At 52.8% G+C, this 19784-nt stretch overlaps 8 protein-coding genes across 8 annotated transcripts; 4 read left to right on the top strand and 4 right to left on the bottom strand.

Annotated features, from left to right (window-relative positions):
• Nucleotides 1–29: 29 nt before the first annotated feature.
• PC9H_003615 (uncharacterized protein) lies at nt 30–1461 on the top strand (the record flags this gene model as incomplete). The annotated part of the gene is made up of 4 exons (XM_036773208.1): nt 30–233; nt 281–409; nt 463–659; nt 708–1461. 4 exons carry the CDS (start codon nt 30–32, stop codon nt 1459–1461), a joined length of 1284 nt encoding a protein of 427 aa, XP_036634681.1.
• A 252-nt stretch (nt 1462–1713) lies between these two features.
• On the top strand, nt 1714–2848 carry RAB4B (Ras- protein Rab-4B; the record flags this gene model as incomplete). Its single annotated transcript, XM_036773209.1, has 9 exons — nt 1714–1765; nt 1818–1844; nt 1902–1955; nt 2007–2089; nt 2139–2170; nt 2225–2287; nt 2350–2504; nt 2554–2681; nt 2735–2848. 9 exons carry the CDS (start codon nt 1714–1716, stop codon nt 2846–2848), a joined length of 708 nt encoding a protein of 235 aa, XP_036634682.1.
• An 890-nt stretch (nt 2849–3738) lies between these two features.
• Nucleotides 3739–5692, top strand: PC9H_003617 (uncharacterized protein; the record flags this gene model as incomplete). The annotated part of the gene is made up of 6 exons (XM_036773210.1): nt 3739–3888; nt 3942–4048; nt 4100–4362; nt 4415–4676; nt 4735–5593; nt 5645–5692. 6 exons carry the CDS (start codon nt 3739–3741, stop codon nt 5690–5692), a joined length of 1689 nt encoding a protein of 562 aa, XP_036634683.1.
• Nucleotides 5693–5860: 168 nt separating this feature from the next.
• On the bottom strand, nt 5861–7014 carry PC9H_003618 (uncharacterized protein; the record flags this gene model as incomplete). Its single annotated transcript, XM_036773211.1, has 5 exons — nt 5861–5911; nt 5963–6085; nt 6143–6458; nt 6516–6626; nt 6695–7014. 5 exons carry the CDS (start codon nt 7012–7014, stop codon nt 5861–5863), a joined length of 921 nt encoding a protein of 306 aa, XP_036634684.1.
• A 2044-nt stretch (nt 7015–9058) lies between these two features.
• PC9H_003619 (uncharacterized protein) lies at nt 9059–11554 on the bottom strand (the record flags this gene model as incomplete). Its single annotated transcript, XM_036773212.1, has 3 exons — nt 9059–10481; nt 10588–10773; nt 10824–11554. 3 exons carry the CDS (start codon nt 11552–11554, stop codon nt 9059–9061), a joined length of 2340 nt encoding a protein of 779 aa, XP_036634685.1.
• A 156-nt stretch (nt 11555–11710) lies between these two features.
• Nucleotides 11711–13336, top strand: PC9H_003620 (uncharacterized protein; the record flags this gene model as incomplete). The annotated part of the gene is made up of 1 exon (XM_036773213.1): nt 11711–13336. The coding sequence occupies one exon, from the start codon at nt 11711–11713 to the stop codon at nt 13334–13336; it is 1626 nt and encodes a 541-aa protein (XP_036634686.1).
• A 1697-nt stretch (nt 13337–15033) lies between these two features.
• Nucleotides 15034–17463, bottom strand: PC9H_003621 (uncharacterized protein; the record flags this gene model as incomplete). Its single annotated transcript, XM_036773214.1, has 5 exons — nt 15034–15323; nt 15390–15637; nt 15692–16397; nt 16459–16897; nt 16957–17463. 5 exons carry the CDS (start codon nt 17461–17463, stop codon nt 15034–15036), a joined length of 2190 nt encoding a protein of 729 aa, XP_036634687.1.
• A 910-nt stretch (nt 17464–18373) lies between these two features.
• PC9H_003622 (uncharacterized protein) lies at nt 18374–19770 on the bottom strand (the record flags this gene model as incomplete). Its single annotated transcript, XM_036773215.1, has 7 exons — nt 18374–18651; nt 18714–19227; nt 19284–19369; nt 19429–19476; nt 19533–19585; nt 19644–19656; nt 19707–19770. The coding sequence occupies 7 exons, from the start codon at nt 19768–19770 to the stop codon at nt 18374–18376; spliced, it is 1056 nt and encodes a 351-aa protein (XP_036634688.1).
• Nucleotides 19771–19784: the final 14 nt, after the last annotated feature.

Below are 19784 nucleotides of genomic sequence, written 5' to 3' on the forward strand. Positions count from 1 at the left end.
CCCAGCCTTCCCAGCCATTGCCCTCGACGATGCAGACGTACACGCCTATTCATCTTGCGACAAAGCCGTCGAAAGATCGCCTGCTGGAAGAGTTCCGAGGAAAATCCCTGCATGCCGTCCGGACACCTGCGATGGTCATCGACAAGGCCATCTTCGCCAATAATTGCGGCAAGATGCACGCAAGAGCCAAGGAGTGGGGCGCCGCCTTCAGGGCTCACCTCAAGACTCATAAAGTAATGCCATTTCTCTAGAAGATATTCACCTGACGTGAGTACCACAGACCGTGGAAGGGACTCGACTCCAAATGCGATCCAGTGAAGACAAGACTGGGGCTGTGATCGTTTCGACAGTCATGGAAGCTTGGGAGGTCGTAGAAGCTGGCTTGTTTGCGGATGGAACAGTGAACGATGTCAGCCTCTCCGATTCTACGCTGAATCAACAGCCGTAACTGAATTATTGAAGCTCCTCTATGGCGTACCAGTCGCCATTAACAAGATAGCTGACTTGACGGCGCTTCGAGAGAAGATATCGGCTTCTGGAGGGTCACTTCGGTTGATAGTAGACCATCTAGAACAGGTCCGAGCATTGGAGGCATACCAGAAGGCGCAAGGCGTTACTCCGCTTTGGTCTGTATTCATTAAATGCGACGGGGGTCAAAAGTGAGTGCTAGGGGTTCTTCCCAAAAGAGGCGTACTTACCTTGACTAGGCGAGCTGGCGTGCCGCCTGATTCCCCGACAATGAAGGCGTTAATCAAAGCGAGTCTCACGTCGACTGCAGTAGAGATATACGGATTCTACGCACATGCTGGGAATGCTTACGGCTCAACATCCCGTCCTGGAGCAGAAACCTTCCTTAGTTCTGAGGTTGAGGTTGTTAACAAGGCTGCAGAGATCGCCCTGTCAATCCAAGCATCCCTACAGATCGAACGCGAATGGCCGAGGTTCAAGCTCTCCGTTGGATCCACACCGACCGCACACGCTGCGAGTGCTGAATCCAGGGCAATGTTGAATAGATTGCTGCACGGTGACTTGGAGTTACACGCAGGCAACTACCCGATGCTCGACCTCCAACAGAAACACACGACATTGGTCAACGATGAAGATATTGCACAGTGGGTTCTCGCTACGGTAATCTCGCACTACCCCGGGAGAGGTGTGGGCGGCAAAGATGAGGCCATGGTAGATGCTGGTGCGATAGCATTCAGCAAGGATACGGGGCCGTCGGGCGGATATGGGGACGTCAAAGGAAAGAACTGGCGGCTGGAGAGGATCTCACAGGAGCATGGTACCCTTGTAGCGGGAGATGGGGCAGACCCGGTCAAAATTGGCGAAGTTCTTGAGATCGTCGGCCAGCACGCCTGCCTCATTGCGGCGGCCTACCCTTGGTACTACATCGTCGACAGCCAGGAGGGCGATGGGCAGACCATTGTCGACGTATGGGTGCCATGGAAAGGGTGGTAGTCGTTGCTGCTGCCGTCCGCGTCGTCTTGTAAATTAATCCGGCAGTATTTGAATCTACCGCGTTCCATTGCCGCGCGCGTCGAGGACGGGTGAGACGAAGGACCAGGGTGATAATCCGCGTCGTCCAAGAATACTGACCGTGGGAACATTTAGTGAAGCGGGCCGACCTGTGCAACCTGAACTCATTTGGCTAATCGTCGACTGTGGCATGTTTGCTTTCGGCCACACCACTATCTAACCCTTTCCTCTGCCATGGCGTTCAACGACTACGACGCGGATGCAACAGAGCTGCTTGAAGCATATGGCACGCGCACTCTTTTTACAAGATTGACTCTATTCTCATGATTTCCCTGCAGACTTTCTCATGAAGTTCATTGTAATTGGTACGACCGCGCAACGGGCGCAGCAAATGGAGATTCTGACCAGCGTGAATCTTGTAGGAGAGGCGGGGACTGGGAAATCTTGTCTACTGCACCACTTCATCCACAATTCTTGTAAGAGCTTTACCTGCAATTGACGGTCACAATACCAATCTCGCAATCAAGTCAAGGATCACTCGCAACATACTATAGGCGTGGAGTTCTCAAGCCGAACTGTCAATCTAGGAGAGAAAAGAATCAAACTCCAGGTGAGCGACTAGAACTATCCCCTTCGCATTTCTCTCACACGAGTTCTAGCTCTGGGACACTGCAGGGCAAGAGCGATTTCGGTATGAACGCTTCTTTGACCAGAAAGCGCCACGGCGTTGCTAACGGTTACACAGCTCGGTAACGCGCAGCTATTATCGTGGTGCTGCAGGTGCTATTCTGGTATATGATATAACAAGGTTGGTGCCGGGTTGTGCTGTGCAACCACATAACCGAAGATATTCACCCATGCATTGTATAGCCGAGCTTCCTTTGTAAATCTATCTCGATGGTTGGCCGACGCAAAGGCTTTGGCAAGCCCACACCTTGTCACGGTGCTCGTAGGCAACAAAGCGGACCGAGATGATGAGAGAGAGGTGGAGTGGGCAGAGGCGAGTAAATGGGCTGCGGACAACGGTGAGTTTCCAGACTAGCTCCGTTTCGTCTAAAGCTTATCCCTCGGTAGATGTTCATTTTATGGAGACGTCGTCACTGACCGGCGATAATGTTGAGGCTCCGTTCTTGTTGGTGGCGAGGGCAATATTGTTGGCTATCGAGTCGGGCACGTTGGATCCAGAGAAGGCGGGGAGTGGTGTAAGTTATGGCGACCGGGCGTTAAGGAGAGTCAACAGCTCGAGTCGTCTTAGCTTTGGGAGTTTGAGTGGACGACCCAAGAAGGGAACGGTCCGCCTAAAGATGAAGAGGTGGATACCGGGGACCAAGTGCTGCTGAGGTCCTCGTGGCTGCCTATATTTTTGTGAGAGCTTCTTTGATAACTGTATCTTCTTATTCGCTGACGTGGCATTGGACACTCCAAGACTCGATTTTCCGGATAATACATCGCCTATCGTATCAGATTACACACTGCCCATTCGCCTATCCTATAATTCATACCCACTCATTTGCTATACCAGCTGCCACTCTCACTCCATTTGTGAGTCTTTTCATTATCTCCCATGAGTCTGTTTCAATCTGACACGTTAAAGTATAGCCGTTCCCACATATTACACTCTATTTTGTAGACATCTTTTGACTGATTTGTTGCCAATCATATTGGATACTGTATATTTTTGTGGATTAGTTAGTTAGAACCATGTAACTTGGAACCATATGCATGCCTTGACTATTTTTGATTCGAAATGTCGTTATGAGTGACTCACAGTGAAGGTCTTCTTCATGTGGACCATGACACGCCTTGAGGCTTCGGTTCTGGGTTCTACATACGGAGAAAGCCCATGGTGGCGTGCTCTCGCGGTAACTGCGGTAAGACGCCTGCGATTCTCTTGGGTTCTTGTCTGGGACCGTATGGAGCCGGTATGGCCAGCCAGCTAATCGCAGATCAACTGACTGATTCACCAGCATAGTGTCGAGATTTTCCCGCTTCCACGTAGGCTATATGATACTAGGCCAGCACTTGTCCGAGTTGCCTGCCAACTCACTGGGTCCCCCCTTCACAGAGTAGTACATTGCATACTAGCTGTGCGCTAGTCGGCTGATGACTAGCACCCCCGCTACGTCTGCTTCAGGTGTGTCTGTCGGTCTGAGTTGTAGTACCCTCTCCTCCTCCTCCCGACACTGCTCCAGTCGTTGGTTGAGACCGGTCCTCCTCGTCGCTGGGTCATGCTAGCAGCCTGCTGACATTTTATTCAACATGGATGACGATTCAGTGGTTTCGCGATCTATATCACTGTCTCTCTCAGCGCCGGCGGTCTCCCAGACGGTTTCATCAACCCCCCGCGGACTTTCTTCCCGTTCTGTGGACGCACCAGACGGGATTTCATTACCTGAATCTGCAGCCATCGTATGTCCAGAGTCATCTCCATCCGTAAATATATTGAGCTGATGACAATATAGCCTGACGGGCCCTCTATCACCTTTCCTCCCGGCGATTCAGCTTCACCCACTGCGAGCGTATCTACTATGTCTCATAGTACTACTGCCTCAGTTAAGCCGTCAGCGTCGTAGGTGTTTGTGTATTTGCTAGTCGCTTCGTCACTGATCGGCGCTCGCAGTCTGCCTGTAAAGAATCCTGCTGGTCCTGCGCTATCGGAGTCCAGCAGCTCTGATGGGGCTGAGCCGACGACGACGACACGAGCTCCTGCTCCGCCAGCGGCGAGTCCTGAGACTTCTACACGGCGATCCTCAGCGCCTGCTGAACCTGCGACCACAAGGCCTGTATCTTCAACGCCGCGCACAAACGGACAGACTCTTCCTGCACGTACGAGTTCTCCGACAAGTACAAGCACACCGTTGTCTATCGACGTCGTAGGAGCTAGTACGTAAACGAATCATTCCCTTATCCTCTTCCTAGACTGACTGTCTCCCAGTTGGCCAAGCGTCTTCGACGACCTCTGCAGTTCGACACATGATCACTCGTACTATTACTGATGTCCCAGAATCGACGTTTTCCCGACCCGTTTCCGTGACTGTAACCGACTCCATTAACGGCGAAACGTCGGTTGCAGCTCCACCTTTTGTCACCATCCTTAGTACTTCCACGGAACCAGATGGCTCGTCGATAACCTTCACGCACGTCATTGCCAATCCTACCGGGTTTGATTCGAATAACTCCGCAGTCAGTAACCAGTCGTAAGTCGTGTTTTTACAAGTCCAAGAGCATGAAAGCTCATACTGACGCCGATATCAGAGTATTGGATGACAGGGGCGCTGCCGCTGGTATTTTCGTCTCAGTGGGTCTTGTCGCCGCGTTGATTGCTGGAGTGATATTTGTGCTCTGTCGTCGGCGCCGTCGTAGACTCCGCCGCGAGCAATGGCTAGATGGCATCCAGAATCCCCGCCCACCCTCTGATCCGTTTACTGATCCACCCATGATTGGCGTCAACATTCATTCTGATAACACCACTCGATCAGCCGCTGGTAGAAATCTCCTTGACGACGAAGTGCGCTCGTCGATTTCGGCAGGACACCACCACCAGCCGATGTTCAGCCAGAGTCAGCCCGGTGGAGCATCAAACAGAGCCGGTGATAATCCATTCGGCGACAACGTGCATCCGCACACCAATATCGGTCTTGCGATCACCTCGGACCAATATGCGAGTCTGCATAGACAGTCAAGGCTGTCACTTGCTCCATCCACTCCTTCAATGTATCCCGCATCCTTGCCGCCATCAGACAGGGACGCCGACTCTGTGTATGAGCAAGAATCGAGCATCACTCATTTGAATCCTAACACTCTCGTCGCTCCGCAACCCGTTCAGCCGTCCGTAAAGCCTCTATTGACCCGGATCCCTGTACCACCACACCCACCTCCACAAGTGCCTCCGCGATCCCTCAGCAGACCCAAGTCGGCAAAGTTGTCGGATTATAATCCGTTCGGCACACCGCCGTCTTCCGTCTCGTCACACTCGAAACCTGCTACGCCCACGGATGATCATGGTCGTCCCTTGGTCCATATATGGGATGATCGTACCGTGACTCCCCCCGAACCCGAACAAATGTACGCCAAAAATCCAGCAGATATCTTGACCAGGCGTACTTTACTAGACGTAAGCGGTCATCCACTCCTCCATAGTACATAACTGACCTCCCCTTCATAGGTACGTCCAAAAGTAAACCGAGATACTTTTGGTGGAGTCTTGTCATGACATCAACGTTTACGGACTTAGATCATCAATCATCAATCCTTGAGCATAGTAATCATACACACTTTGTATTTCTTACATATACATGTTGTATACAAACAACCTCTTTATCGTTACCTTCCTCTGCCTTTCCTTTTGTTGAAAGAGAGCGTTACCGTAGCATTGCGTAGTTCAGCTCAATGCAGAGATCACTCTGGAAGTGTCGGTAACAAATCCGTAGCCCTATAAGGAAGAATGAATAGCTAAATTCACCTGTAAGAAGAGCATACTCACATTCCCAGCGTTATACAGCACATTCTCTAAACCGCCCTCAGGGGACGTCGTGGCAATTGCATCCTCGAGTGTTATGCAATTATACCCTCGGAAATACGCGTCCACGAGCGTGCCGAGTACGCACTGACGGCGAGCGTCAGAAATCTCAACAACGTAATTCGAAACCTCAATGAACCCCACCTGATCAGCATTAACCCCCGCAAAGAACAGCGTCTTAATCCCATTTTCCTCCAGCCACAAATCCAGAGCTGTCTGATACCCCCAAAGCCCGCTCATTCTATTCTTATGGATCCAGACATCCGTGCCTGCCTTCTCGCCCTTAATGTACTCCTCTTGCAGTGGGCCGTATAGCTCGGAGTTGTATTCGCCACGCATGAGGAGACGGCCGAATTTCCCTGGGAGTTGGCCCCCGAATCCACCACGCCCACTTTTCATGAAGCCACGGACGAGAGAGGGAGGGATTGTCTTGAGTTCATGCTCAGTGAGGCCCCAGTTGCTGGTATACAAAAAAAGATAAATGATAGGGGAGATAAGTGCTGATGTTGTAACGTACACCCAGAGTACCTTGATGCCCTTCTTCCTCGATGGTGGCACAATATTCAGGAGGGGGTCTACGCATTTCAATCCAGTTGGATGATCACGAAGGTCTGGATGTAAGAAGAAGCTGTACATTCATCACAGCCGATGTATCAGCCATAAGACCATTCTCAGAGGTACGTTACGGATACGTACTTCTGCATGTCAATGACCACGATCGCCGTTGCTGAGGTATCGATTCTAACCGTTCTTCCTCCATCTACAGGGATATCGACTTGATTCTCGCCCAACGCAGGATCAGCGTGGACTCCGTTCGTCTTCTCAGAACCGTTGGTGACAGTACCACCATTGGCCTGCCAGTGGTCACCGGGTAAGAGGTGGTGGGAAAGGGTCACATCGATGAGCCCAGAGGGATACTCCACCCAGAACGAGGCGCTGTTCCCGTATTCGACTGGGGCGGTGACAGGCGGGCGAGTGGTCATTCCGAGTATTGGAGTATCGTGGATGGGAGGCATATACTATCAGCTTTCCCTCCAGCCTGCGTGTGCGCCCATGGTTGATAGCGGGCTATATTTCCACACGGATAGGAATGCGGACGGAATTTGGTCTTGGGAACAAACTTGGAGTGACGGCGCGTGGAGAGATAACAATTTCTCCCATGGCGTCTCTCAGTGGGAAACATCGAGCCTAGAAAAGAAAATCAGTGGTTATAATGGCAAACGCTGACACTGAGCGCTAAGTGGCAGGATCTGCGGTAAAACAAAAAATTCACTACAGCATAAGTTGAACGTGGCCAGCCTATAGGAGCTTGACGGGAAGAAGAGCAGTTAGACGCCGGATTTCGATCATGATCGAAATGAACTCCGAGGATCAGGGGTGATCGAGTCGCAAGCCTGCATTCAACGTTCAACGTTCAATTTCCTCCACATCTCAAGATGAGTCCTTTCAGGCAAGAATGGCAAAATTGCCGAGGTCTCCCTTGCTTAATTGTAGGCTAGTAAGGGCTCAACCTCGAGGCCATCGACAAGATTATCCAGGTTCCCATGTCGGCGACCTTGGAAATGTCTTGTTCGCTCCAATCCCTAAACACATTCCACGTTCTAAACCCTCAGCGCCATCAGCCTCCGTGACCAGGGTGTTCGGCAATCATGTCTATTCCCCTGAGCACTCAGCTGCACTCAGCGAAGTCTAAATGGCATAAATGCAGATACACGTTTCAGGCCATGCATCCACCACTGATGGTGGCACTCCGTGCGGCGGGCAACGCTGCCCGCAGACAACTCCAGGCTTGTTTGCAGTTGGCCGGTGGAGTTGCCGAGTACAACTCGCGCATGCTAGGGTCCTTAGGGAATGCACGGAGGCACTGCATTCTTGGGGTGTAAATGTTGCACGGCAACGCCGCAACGATGATCACTAATTCGCAATTGCACTGCAAAATAAGGCCTTCGACATTCTGTCTATGAGCCGACCGGAATAAAGCATCGGCACGGTCCAGAAAAGCAAAAATATCAAGGCGTTCCGTCGCCGCGTTGTTTGGGCGGTCGTCTCCGACAGTCCAATACCACGAACTCCGAAGCGAATTAGACGGATCGGAAAATACATACGTCTGTATGTCACGGTATGTATAAATTGTACGAAGTACATATGGATGCAGGGGTGGCAATACCGTATAGGCTCCCAGTGGCAAGTGCTAGCGAACGTCCTCTACTAATACTATAAATGATAGAAATGATAGAACTGGTTGACCGACAAGTGGCAATGTGGTATATACAACAGCATGACATTGTCCGTGGTGATCGATGGAAATGTGAGTGAATTGGAAATTCGGGTTGAAGGCGGCCCGAGTCCCAGGTGCAAGAATGATGCTGAATCTCAAGAATGCAAAGTTGGGGGTGGAGGATGGGGGGAGGGGATGAGAGGGGTGGATGCAAAGGATATCATCGTGGGATGCGTACCAAGTGCCAGGTACGTTGGGAGCATAAGACATATGTGTATGTACGAGATAATAAAATAATATACATGTAGCCAGCATGCAACAGCCAAGCAACAAGAACAAGACGAGCAGAGTACGGCTTTGTTTACGGCACAAAATGCATCAAGGTCAAGGTCAATGTTCGAATGAAGATGAAGTGCAAGTGTGGAACTGTAAGTGTAAGTGTAGGGTCTATGTGTATATGGTGTCAGTAGCGTCAGCAAGAAATGGAATCGAAGGTGGGGGAGTGGCGAATCCGTGTGTGCGTGGTGGAATGTAGGTGGAATGGGGGGGATGGGTGAGCGAAGTAGAGTGAGTGGAAGGATGAGATAGGGAGGGTATAAGTACTGTAACATATTCTACATATCGTAAGCGTGAGTCTGAGTTTGCTTCATGAGGACAAAAACGAACGAAGAGGACGAGTAACCCGACGAACAGACGGCATACGGCATAAGAACGTCGCCTGGGAGGACTCAACACCCGTAGTTCAAGCTTCAAGTCCCTCGTAGCGTCGCTCCTTGCCAATTTTCATCAACCTCCTCTCCCCTCCCCCTCCTCGCCTCTACCCCTACTCCCACACATCCTCCTCATAGCGCCTCCCTACTCCCCATCCTGCTCCCCTCCCCGCTCCCCCCGGTACTCACATCCGGATTCCTCACTCCCAGTTTAAACCCCGGCCGCCCCGCGTCCTCCTCGTCCCGAATCAGCCCCGTCCCGATACTATCATCGTCGTTCATATCGTTGACGTGGAAGTATGAGTACGGGTCGTATGGGTGCTGGTGGTCGTCGTGGTAGTTGTCTTGGTAGGGCTCGTGGACTTCGTTCGGGCTGTTGACGATCGGGTCTGTTCGTCGGTCGACTGGGCGTACTCCTGCTCCTCCGCCGACTTCGGTACTAGGACCGCCGTCGTCACGCATTAAAGAGGGTAGTAAGTGTGTCTTCACACCATCATCGCCGCTCGAGACAGAGTATGTTGATGACCGACTTTGGCGCTGTGTCCCTGTCCCAGCACTCGCAGAAACAGGAAACGCAACAGGTGGACTCGAATCCGTCCTTTTCGTAAGAGACGTTCGCAGAGGATTCCGTGGCGGCACCGGGGGACTTCCGCTGACGCTATTTTGTCTGTTATACTCTCCTAGTAGCGGTTCGTAGCTCCCGCTCAAAGTATGGAGGTGTTGCTTGTCCCCATCTCGTTGGAATGACGGTGACGGAGATGTCGGATGCGTATACGTTGTTGAAGGGGATTGCGAGTGTGGATGGGGAGAGTAGAAGTAGGCTGCTCCAGCTGGCGGAGGCGGCGGGGATGCTGAGCCGGATCGGGCAAAGACACCCGCTATAGCTGGATCAACCCCACCTGGTAGGGATGTATTCGACGCATGATTGTACTCAGCATATGGATTGAACGGATCGGGATTATGTGAAGGCTGCGGTGGTGGAGGGAACGGATAAGCAGACGGAGGGGGAGCAGAGCCTGCATTTTCCAAAGACGAGGGCGAATCGTAATATCCTGTCGAACTTCTGGACTGTCTCTGCCCACCACCGCTTGATGAACTTGAGCCGGCGCCCGTTATGGCTGCTGCCCCACCGCCTACAGCGAAAGCAGTCGTTATCGCGTTAGGCAGGCCATGCATAGCATGCCCTGAAGAGGATCCTCCACCTTCCAACCCCCCGCCACCCCCGTCATCCCTATAAAAGCCCGAATTAGTCAACGAATTCATAGTCGAGTTTCTGTTCCCGTGCGTCAGCTGCGATCCGGACCGCGAGTTCGCGCTGTGAGGCAAATTCGACGTTTTCTCGTTGTTATTATGAGGGCCATCGTCGTCATCGTCGACTATCGGGGAGCGGCCGTAGCCGGCTGCGGCCAGAGTTGCGGAGACTGCCGTATCGTGTTCGATGCGCTGCGTGCGTCTTCGGCGACGCACTGCGAAGATGACGAAAAGGAGTATGGAAGCTGCCGCCAGCCCAACGAGGACGAACACCCCTGCGACCGCACCAGTGTTCGAGAAGAACCTATAGATGCGAAGCAAAGCTAGTTATCAGAAAATTTCCCTTATCTCGCGCGATGGAGAAGAAGCGCGATTATGGGAGTGAGCTTAAGATTAAGGATGGTACTCACGCTGAACCGACGTGGTTGCGACTGTCTGTGCCTAGGGTTGGGTTGAGGCCGATTGTAGTGGACGTGAGGGTTATGCCGTCGCTGTCTGTGATGGTGACGATCTGTGTGACTTGAGAAGGGGCGATCACTGAGGTCTGGCCATCTGCGTTGGTGCTTGTTATGAACACAGTTGATGAGAATGTTATTCTGTCAATAAATCAGTGGGGTATGTGAAGCGAAGTTGAGATATGACCTACGGAGGTGGTTGGGGAGTATTTGAGGAAGTTAGCGATGGTGGTAGGACGTTATTTGAGGATTGAGTAGTTGGAGGGGACGTTAGTGGAGGGTCAGAAGTCGAGCTGATTGTAGAGCTTGGCGGGGGAGGAGGCAAAGAGGATGGCGGTGGTGGATCTGAGGAGGGAGGCGGGGAAGGTGGTGGTGGCTCCGATGTCGGGGGCTGGGAGGTAGTTGGAGGCTCGGGTGGTTCTGAGGATGGAGGCTGCGATGTAGGAGGTGGAGAGGTCGGGGGCGAAGTCGGGGGCGGGGAGGAAGGAGGAGACGAAGGTGGTGGCGAGGACGGCGGGGGAGAAGGTGCTGAGGTCGGGGACGTTGTTGTAGTCGTTGTGGACATGTCCGACGAGGGATCGGACGTGGACGTGGTGGACACGAGGGACGGCGAAGGGGACGGGGTTGGCGTTGAGGCCGGCGATGAAGCCGGAGAGAATGTCGAGGTCGTTGAAGAAGCCAGTGAGGACTCTGGTTGTGAGGCCGTGATGGAGGTCGTTGAGGAGGACGTTGAAGATGACGTTGAAGTAGCCGTTGCTGAGTCGGAGGGCGTTGAAGACGGCGAGGAGGGCAGCGAGGACGACGTCGAGGACGAAGGCGAGGATGGTGTCTCAGAGACGGCGGGCGACGAGGAAGAGGGCTCTGAGGACGGGGACAACGGCGGCGGGGGACTGGTGGAGGGTGTCTGTGTGCTAGATGACATAAAGAGGTGAGTAGCAGAAAGAGAGAGGAAATGCGACGGACATTTGGGTTCAGGCAGAGCAGAGGATGCACGTTCTGAACATAAATTAGCCGTGAGACTTGACGTCAGACCAATTGCCCTATCCCCTTGCGGCTTCTCCCTTGCGTGCGAACCACCATGATAGTCACAGACTCGGACACCACAAAGCTCGTGCACAAGCCTTCTCCAGATTCCCCGCCCCCGCCCCCGCCCACAGCCCACCCAGCGTTCGACATCGCAGAAGCACTCCCGCTCCCCGTCGCAGGCGGCGAGGAGCCTCCCCCAGAATTCACCCCCTACGACGCAGAGTTCTTCTTCATCGACAGCGACAACATCGTCTCGCACGACCCCCACCTCAACACAGACGGGGAAGCCCTCTACCGCTTCCTCCTCTCCCAGTCATCCACCCCGCCCACATACCGCATCCACTGCCACGGCTCCCACACCGAAACCCGCTCACGATGGGTCACGCACGAGCACCACGGAAAGTACGAATCAAGACACGAATCCTACTCGGAGACAATCACAGACTTCGATTTCTACATCGACGTCCCCCAGTCTCTCCTGGGCACTGACGCCGCCGGCCCTCTCATGTGGTCAGTCTCAGACTCGGAACCGTCCTATCGTGGATCCATGGTGCGCCAAGTCCTCATCCCAGATGGCTTAGCAAAGCGGAAGCGCGAGGGCACTGCTGAAGAGATATCCGCCCACAAGCGCTGGTCATCTGAACGAGCCTCGCGCGGTATGCCACCGTGGATGACGGGCGTCCCCTCTTTCCAGTGGACAGAAGGCACCCCAGACATTCCTAATGGTGCGCCACGCTCTTCAATCTTACGCTCATCCAGGACCCTACGCGAATGGGCCGACGACTACTGTGCCAGCGACAAACTCCTCAAAGAATTCGTCTTTGAAAAAGTCCTGTACGGCTGGAATGTTGCGTCACTCTCGTCAGCCATACAGTCTGCCATCGCAGCCTCGCCGTACTCTGGCCACATCAAAGTCACGATCTCTACGCGCGCGTCGAAGATCATAGTCAGGCCAGATAACCAGCTTTCGAGGTTGCTCACGAAGCGCTGGTTGAGAATCATATTGTGGATTTTAATGATATATCCGTTTGTGTGGCTGTTCAAGAGGTTCCATCCGCGGGGTGGAGGCAGATGGGAGGTCTGTGGCGGCGCGTACGCGCTGAAGAGGTGGGTGCCCGTAGATGCAGACGAGGATATGGGTGCAAACGAGGCCCGGCGCGACGAAAAGCAGCCTTATGTACCGGAGGCATCGACATCAGCGGCGTCTCCTTCTGAACCCTTGCCACCGCCAGCCTTTCACACACTACAGTTGTCCCCATCCCCACTCGTCGACTTATCGAACGCGAACTATACCCCGCTCCCCTTCGCGCCGGCCCTCCGCACCTCGCTATCCGACCCAACGAATTCCATGTTCGCAGATCTGTCCCCTCCATTCGCGTCGTCGTCGTCCAACCCTTACCGACCCAATCCACATCAAAGTCACCCGTACCCATCTAATCCACCCTACCCAATCGCCTCTTTCTCCGGACAGCCCCAGCAAGCCAACGCACCGCGCATCATTAATACCCCCTCTGGTATGCGCAAGCTCGTAGGAACGCGAGAGGGAGAGTGGTTCCGCGCGTGGTACCCCATCATCGTGCGGGCCGTCACGAATAGGTATCAAAGCTCAATTCCCCTGACTGGACCTGAGGGCCTCACTAGTGGTTCGGTTATTGGCGCGGGGCTGGATGGCTGGTAATTTGTTAGTAGATGGCGCGCGGTAGACCGTTAACAATTAATATCTTGTGTTGACTCTTTTTTGGGATGGGATGGGGACTACTCCTCATTACTTATGTATATTATGATACCTGGATATCTGTCACTACTTAACCCTCACCTCATCATCGAATATACTCTGTTTGACGGGACTGACTCTCCTACTCTCCTCTCGGTTCAACCACTAACTACCCGATCTGGATATACACTGCCCATAAACGGCCCCCTACCAACGGGCAACCCACACCCACCCACCCATGTGCCTCGGCTCCGCTTCCCGTCTTCCTGTGCGACGTTCGAGCCGCATTGGCGAATAATGCATGCGCCATCAACACGAGTGCATTCGGGCTATGTGTAGGCTATGTTTGGGCTATGTTTTTTTGCAAGAAAATGTTTATGTGATATCAACTCGTGGGTTAACTGTGGAGGCGACGGGAGCCGTACGTAGTACCGCCGCCGTTACGCAGTACACCATTTCCTTTTGAAATTTGAAAGTGAATGTAATTATAAGGCTGGATGATTTATTCTGGTATTCCTGGAGTACTGCTCGGAGTACTTTTGATTGAAGATTGAAATGTCGGTGCGATGATGCTGTGTCTTGGGTTGGGGCAGCGCTCCTCATGGCGTACACAGGACAGCAAGCGACCGGTGCCGGTACGCATCTCCTTTCTGCGAATGATATTTGTATTAGTATTGGTATTCGTATTGGATAACTAATGAAGGCGAGGCCAGTGCCAGTGGGAAGCCGGGCCCCATACCGCGTACCGCATGCTTGCTGCGAGTTTACGTTCATTCGCCGCCATTTTGTTCAAGCTATGTGGAGTAGTCACTAATCCAATGACATGTTATACGTCGCCCTTGTTGTCCGGCTCCGTCGCTCCTCATCGAGCAGCAAATTGTCCTTGTTTCCAGCTCTCAGAGGTTACGAGTGATCGTGGATGCCTAGAATACATGATCCCAGCTACACGATGCATCAGTCAGATAGACTTTGTACCTGGCAGGTTTGTACGGCAGTTTATTTTCAACCATTGGCTCCGGCTGCCCTGTGACGATCAGCTTCTCACAGACACGCCCAAGACATACCCCAGACTCTCTCACACAGACTTTTCAACAAACCCGCGCCCACGCGTAACCTAACGACCTGCGCATGATCCATATGCCACTGCCCAATCACTACTACATGACGAGTGGGTGACGAAAATAACTCGTCATTGGGGGCTTTCAACTGCTGTTCTCCTACCGTTGTGCTCAAGTTTTGCTGTGGATTACGCCCAGGCTGTGGGTCTTCTGTTCCTCCGTTAGGCGGTCGGCAGCGTTGTGGAGTGGGCAAGAAACGAACATTGGGGTGGGGAAGACAAGGGCCTCGCGATGGGAATACTAACTTCCTAATTTGGCCTGTATCGCAGCGATCGGTTACCACAACCGTGACTGAACGTAAGGAAGGGAGCACCGATGAATGACCCAGATGATAGAAAGTGAAAGTGTAAATGCTTGGAATGAAGGATGTAATAATAACAAAGCGAAGTGATATAATGGGTAATAAATTACATTTTTTCTGCAAACGAATGAACATCCAGGAGCACGCTGTCCGTATAATTGCCGAAAAGCTTGTGGACAATGTAAGGGAGCGAGAGTTAAAATGCCAACCGTCCGACAGGCAAACAGCCCGTGTCACCTGCGTTACCGTCGTCGATGCCATTGTATGGCTTTCCTTACAATGTGTTTATCCACCTCTAAGAGATCCGTCGACTCGCCCCGTGCCTGCTTCGCCTCCCTAGCCATCTCCACCTTCTGATATCTCTCAGCCTCAGAAAACTCATCCCCATCCAACAGCGCCAACGCCGTCTCCAAAAACCATAAGTTTTTCTTGATGAAATGCACCACAATCGTGCCCCCAACGCGCTTATCTTCGTACCGCTTCTTGCGCCCTTCGCGGTGGATCATGGCATACTCCGGTGACATGGGGCTGCCTATATATTCCGACAAGCATGATATGGTAAGTCACCATAGAATGCAACGGGGACAGAAACACGGACCTTCACGAAGCATAGACATGTCGCTGCCTTCAACCAAAGCCTCCACGCTCTGGGGCGTCGTCAAGTCCGGTATCGGTGGAGCATACCGTACACCAAACGTGGAGACGCTCGAATGGGCCCACGAGGGAGGCGTAGGAGCAAACGCTCCATTGACCGAAAGCACTTCTTGAGGGGTCTTGTCCAGGTAGGAAGTGATGCCACGTTTGACGCGTGTCGCTTCCGAGGGGAAGAGGAAGCCATGGGAGTAACTGCAAATCTCATATTAGCACAGGAGGCAACAAGGCACGGAGAGATTAACGTACACGGTACCGGAGCGCGGATGATCGTATATCCAACAACGCTCGCTGACCCATCTGATCTTGTTGGCCCTCGGGTGCAATGTCATCCATTTAGCAGTCTGCTTGTCCTCTGCGCCTTTCGTCATTCCTTTCACCGTAGGGTCCTTAGCTATCCAATCCACCAAACTCCAGCTCAAAGCATAGAGCTCTCCAGCCATGAACCTGTTCTTCACTAAATATCCCCAATATATCAAAGGGTCATTCGGCGAAGTCGGCCGAGGATACCACAGCAACGACGTAGTGGGCTCCGTTGAATATGCCGCAGAAGTGCTGGAGTTATAAGACCGCTCAGTGGGCATGGTCGAAGTAGACGAAGAAGTGGGAGACGACAGTGGGGACGATTGTGGACTTTGGTGCAGCTGCACCCGTAATCGCGCTTCCAGCTCGGCTAGCATGACGAAAGAGTCATCGTCAACCTTGACAACGTAGTCGGGTCGCACCCATGACTTGTAGCGGCCGGAGTTCTGATCGTCCCAGGCAGCTTGAGGGTCGTGGGATGCCAATGGTAGAGGTGATGTCGAGTAGTTGGAGTACGAAAACTGTGGGGCGGACTGCGAGGTGTTGTAGACAGGCGGAACCCAGGCATTGATGGAAGCCCATGAAAAGAAAGTGTGCGTCTTCCCACCGTTCATGTTCTCCGGTACCGGAAGGATGATAATGTCATTGTAAGCTAGGTAACCAGCCAAAAATATGTCAGGTCAAGATCTCCCGGGAGTCACGAGACGGCGTACCTTCCATTTCAAGGCGGATGCGACGGTCCCAGTCTTTGCGAGGTAGTCCGAGGATGAAACGCACAACCGTGCGGGAAGTGCTGGCACCGCCATCGCCTTCTCCAGCGCCGTCCCTGCTGCGCGGATGACTGGCCCATGTGGTGCGCACCAGCATTCTCCGCTCGAAGGCAGAGTCCATCGAAAAGACGCCGATGAAGACGCCGGCAGGAGGAAGTTCATCAAGGTCTGGCGGGGGAAAGATCTGACTGGTGGATTCGGATGTCGATGGAACGGGGTAACTCGACTGCGGAGGAGATGCGAGGTCGGGAGGGTTGGTGGATGTGGAGGGTGCTGCGCAGTAAGCTCGCCACGGCAATGGCTCTTTATCTGGATTTAGTATGTATATTATAAGTAGAGTTATGGAAATAGCGAGCACGGAGAGGAGAAGGAGTGTCAGAATCTAAGCACAGATCGATTGAGACACGGGTACCACGCGCTAGAGAAGACTGCAGTACTCACGATAGTAATGGGCTGTCGTGGAAAGAGTGGATGTCGAAGGACGGCCCGTGCCCATTTCCTCAGAGTTCTCGCCCACTGTCTACCTCGTCGCCGCCGGCGCCGGCGCGTCAAGGGGGCGGCGCCAATGGTCCACCATCTCCTATCGTCTCTCCATTGGACTCTGCTACTCGTCCTTAGTAGCGGTGATTCGGGCTCGCTCTCGGTATCTGATGTACATGACGAGGGCGCTAGTGACGAAAAATACTGAGGCAACGGTGAGCCGGCGCGAGAGGGGATAGGTGTCGTCGTCGCCGTTGATGATGCTGAGGCCCGACCCATAGGAGGAAAGAGAAACTCTGTCCGCGGCGAGCCTGTTGCGGTCGTGGAAGCGAACATTCTCGAGCGCGGGTGGTGGTGATGGGGTGGCCTGTGGTTCTCCGAATCGTTGCTCGATGAGCTATCGTAGTCTTCGAGACGGGGAGAAGGCAAACGCGGGCTTGAAAGAGCCATGTTGATGGAAAACGACATGGCCGTCGGGAGAAAGAGCGTGAATGAAACCCACTGCACTGGGCCAAGGTTCGGTTGGTCTACTGCCTACGAGGTCTTGGGCTGGGCTGGAAAGAGTCGCACGATGCCAAATTAGCGATTACTTGAAGAGTAAATATGATTGAAGTCGACGCCGCGGCCGCACGCCTCTGCAACCTGCGCAAAGCTACACTCAAGTGCGCTGTCGTGGATGAATGAATCTGAAATTGAAGACGGTCAGGGCTCAATTCACCGCCTCACACTCCAGATACCACGTGCATACGAGTCGCATGAAACTCGAACATATAAAACAGAGCACAGGAGATATCTAGAGAAACGTATCACTATCTGTTGATATAATACACTACGTGGGCAGCAATATCTTGGTTCTATAAAGGTCGGTGTCGCAGGGAATGCACCAAACTCGACTGCGCTGGCAAGCTCTCGCGTAGCGGCCACCTGGACTAGAATCTTTGTCGAGGTTGCTCTGAAAGGCTCTATGAACGAGGAGGAGAATGCCATTAGAGTCCACAATGCAGACATCGGTTTTCGCAAGGCGCTGTTCTCCGCAAATTCGGAAGGGTGTACCCTCGGTGCATATCACGGCACCAGTAGCAAATGAACGGTCCATCCAGTGCAGGAACTTGTAGCTGCTGTTTTGCGTGGCAGAGTCTGCATGAGGTCTCGTCAGAACTTCATTCGCCACGGCGAGTGCTAGGGTCGGCCCGAAGAAGGCAACGCCGAAACTGGATTTCAGCGTTGTGCGCAAGAGTTTGGCCTTAGTGGTCCTAAGCCTTAAGGGGGAACATCGATGTCTATATCTATATCAGGCAGGGGTGCTCGAATTTTAGCTACGCGTCGCGGCGTTGCGGCTCGACTCATATAAGGCTTTCTGTATCTTTGTTTCATCAGACTAGTACAAGCCATTGCCATACACCTTCTTCCAGCTCGCCCGCTCGCCCACAGCATCCCAGAATGCAGCCAGCTTACTTTGTGTGGCAGCGCTCGCGCCCTCTTGCCGCTGTAGCTCCGAAAGGTGATAATCTTGCGGCAATTTGAAGCCGTTTCCAACGCGATTCTCCAGCTTTGCTATGGCAGTATTACCGTCGTCGCTAAAGGATCCACCTGCGAGTTTGATCATCCGGGCCAACCAAGCCATCAGATGGAGGTCGGCAACTGATAGTTGATCCCCTGATTGATTTAGGCGTCAGCGCCCTACGTCCAAAAATGACCCTTTAGTTCAACAATCTCACCTAGTACATACGGTCCAATCATCTCCTTGCTTAACATGCTCATCGACTCCTTGAGCTTGAGCTCCCATGCAAGCTTTGCCCTAGCGAAATATTCATCCCGCTTTTGCTTCAGCTCGAGGTCTAGCCCACTACCCGGCTTGTCAGCGTGACTGAAGATCTCCAGGTACGCATCAACCTCGCTCTTCCTTTGGCGCCACAGGCCCTTGACTTTCTCAGAGACATGGACGTCGCCACCCTCCGAATCAGAAAGCAGCTGAGACAGCGTTAAGTGTTGCCCCGTGAGTAACGGAAGGACCTCTTTCGATAGTGCCAACAGAGATGCGTCGTCGGTGGCGTCCAAGTACTTGAGGGCGGTTGGATCAGCATCGTCGCCATGCAAGATATCATTTATGATTATTCGCGATGTCGACGCGAACGCGATGGTAGCTGGAGTCAAAACCGGGGCTGGCAACGCGGATGTAGTATGGGTGCGGGAGAGTGCAGAGCGGGATTTGTCCAGGAAGTCAGCAATAGCCTGCCAATGATCTCAGAACCCTGGACTGTGTTCCACCGAGGATAATCCCGACGTACCACTGAATCAGTGATGGCTTTATATCGACTCTCTACATCTTCCGATAAAGTCTTTTGAAGCGGTACAATTAGGGTAGGGACGGTCGCTAGAATCGCCAACAATAAGATGATACATCGACATCGTACATGACTGATGAACACGTACCTTTGGGATTTAGGCGTAGAAAAGTAGGCTTGAAATGTTCTCCCTTGCCTGAGTGAACGATCGTCAGCCGCTCAAGACTTGACAAATGTATACGGTTATCCGACCTATATCAACGACTCTGAGATCAAGCTCATCGCGTCCGTATCCCTTTTCTTCGCTGAAAAAGCAGAAGATCATCAAATGGAACGTCCTGGAAGCAGTCCAAAGCAACTTACAGTGCCAGTAAAGCTGTGGGGAACGATGAAACTGATAGATCGCTGATTATCTTGTCTGCTCACCTACTGCAGACCAGGGATCTTCAGTCGAATAGTACAAAACGGCTTTGGGGACTTGGGTCGACATTGTCGTGGTTCTAT

This window comes from Pleurotus ostreatus (assembly GCF_014466165.1).
Source record: "Pleurotus ostreatus strain PC9 chromosome Unknown scaffold_2, whole genome shotgun sequence".
NCBI lineage: Eukaryota > Fungi > Basidiomycota > Agaricomycetes > Agaricales > Pleurotaceae > Pleurotus > Pleurotus ostreatus.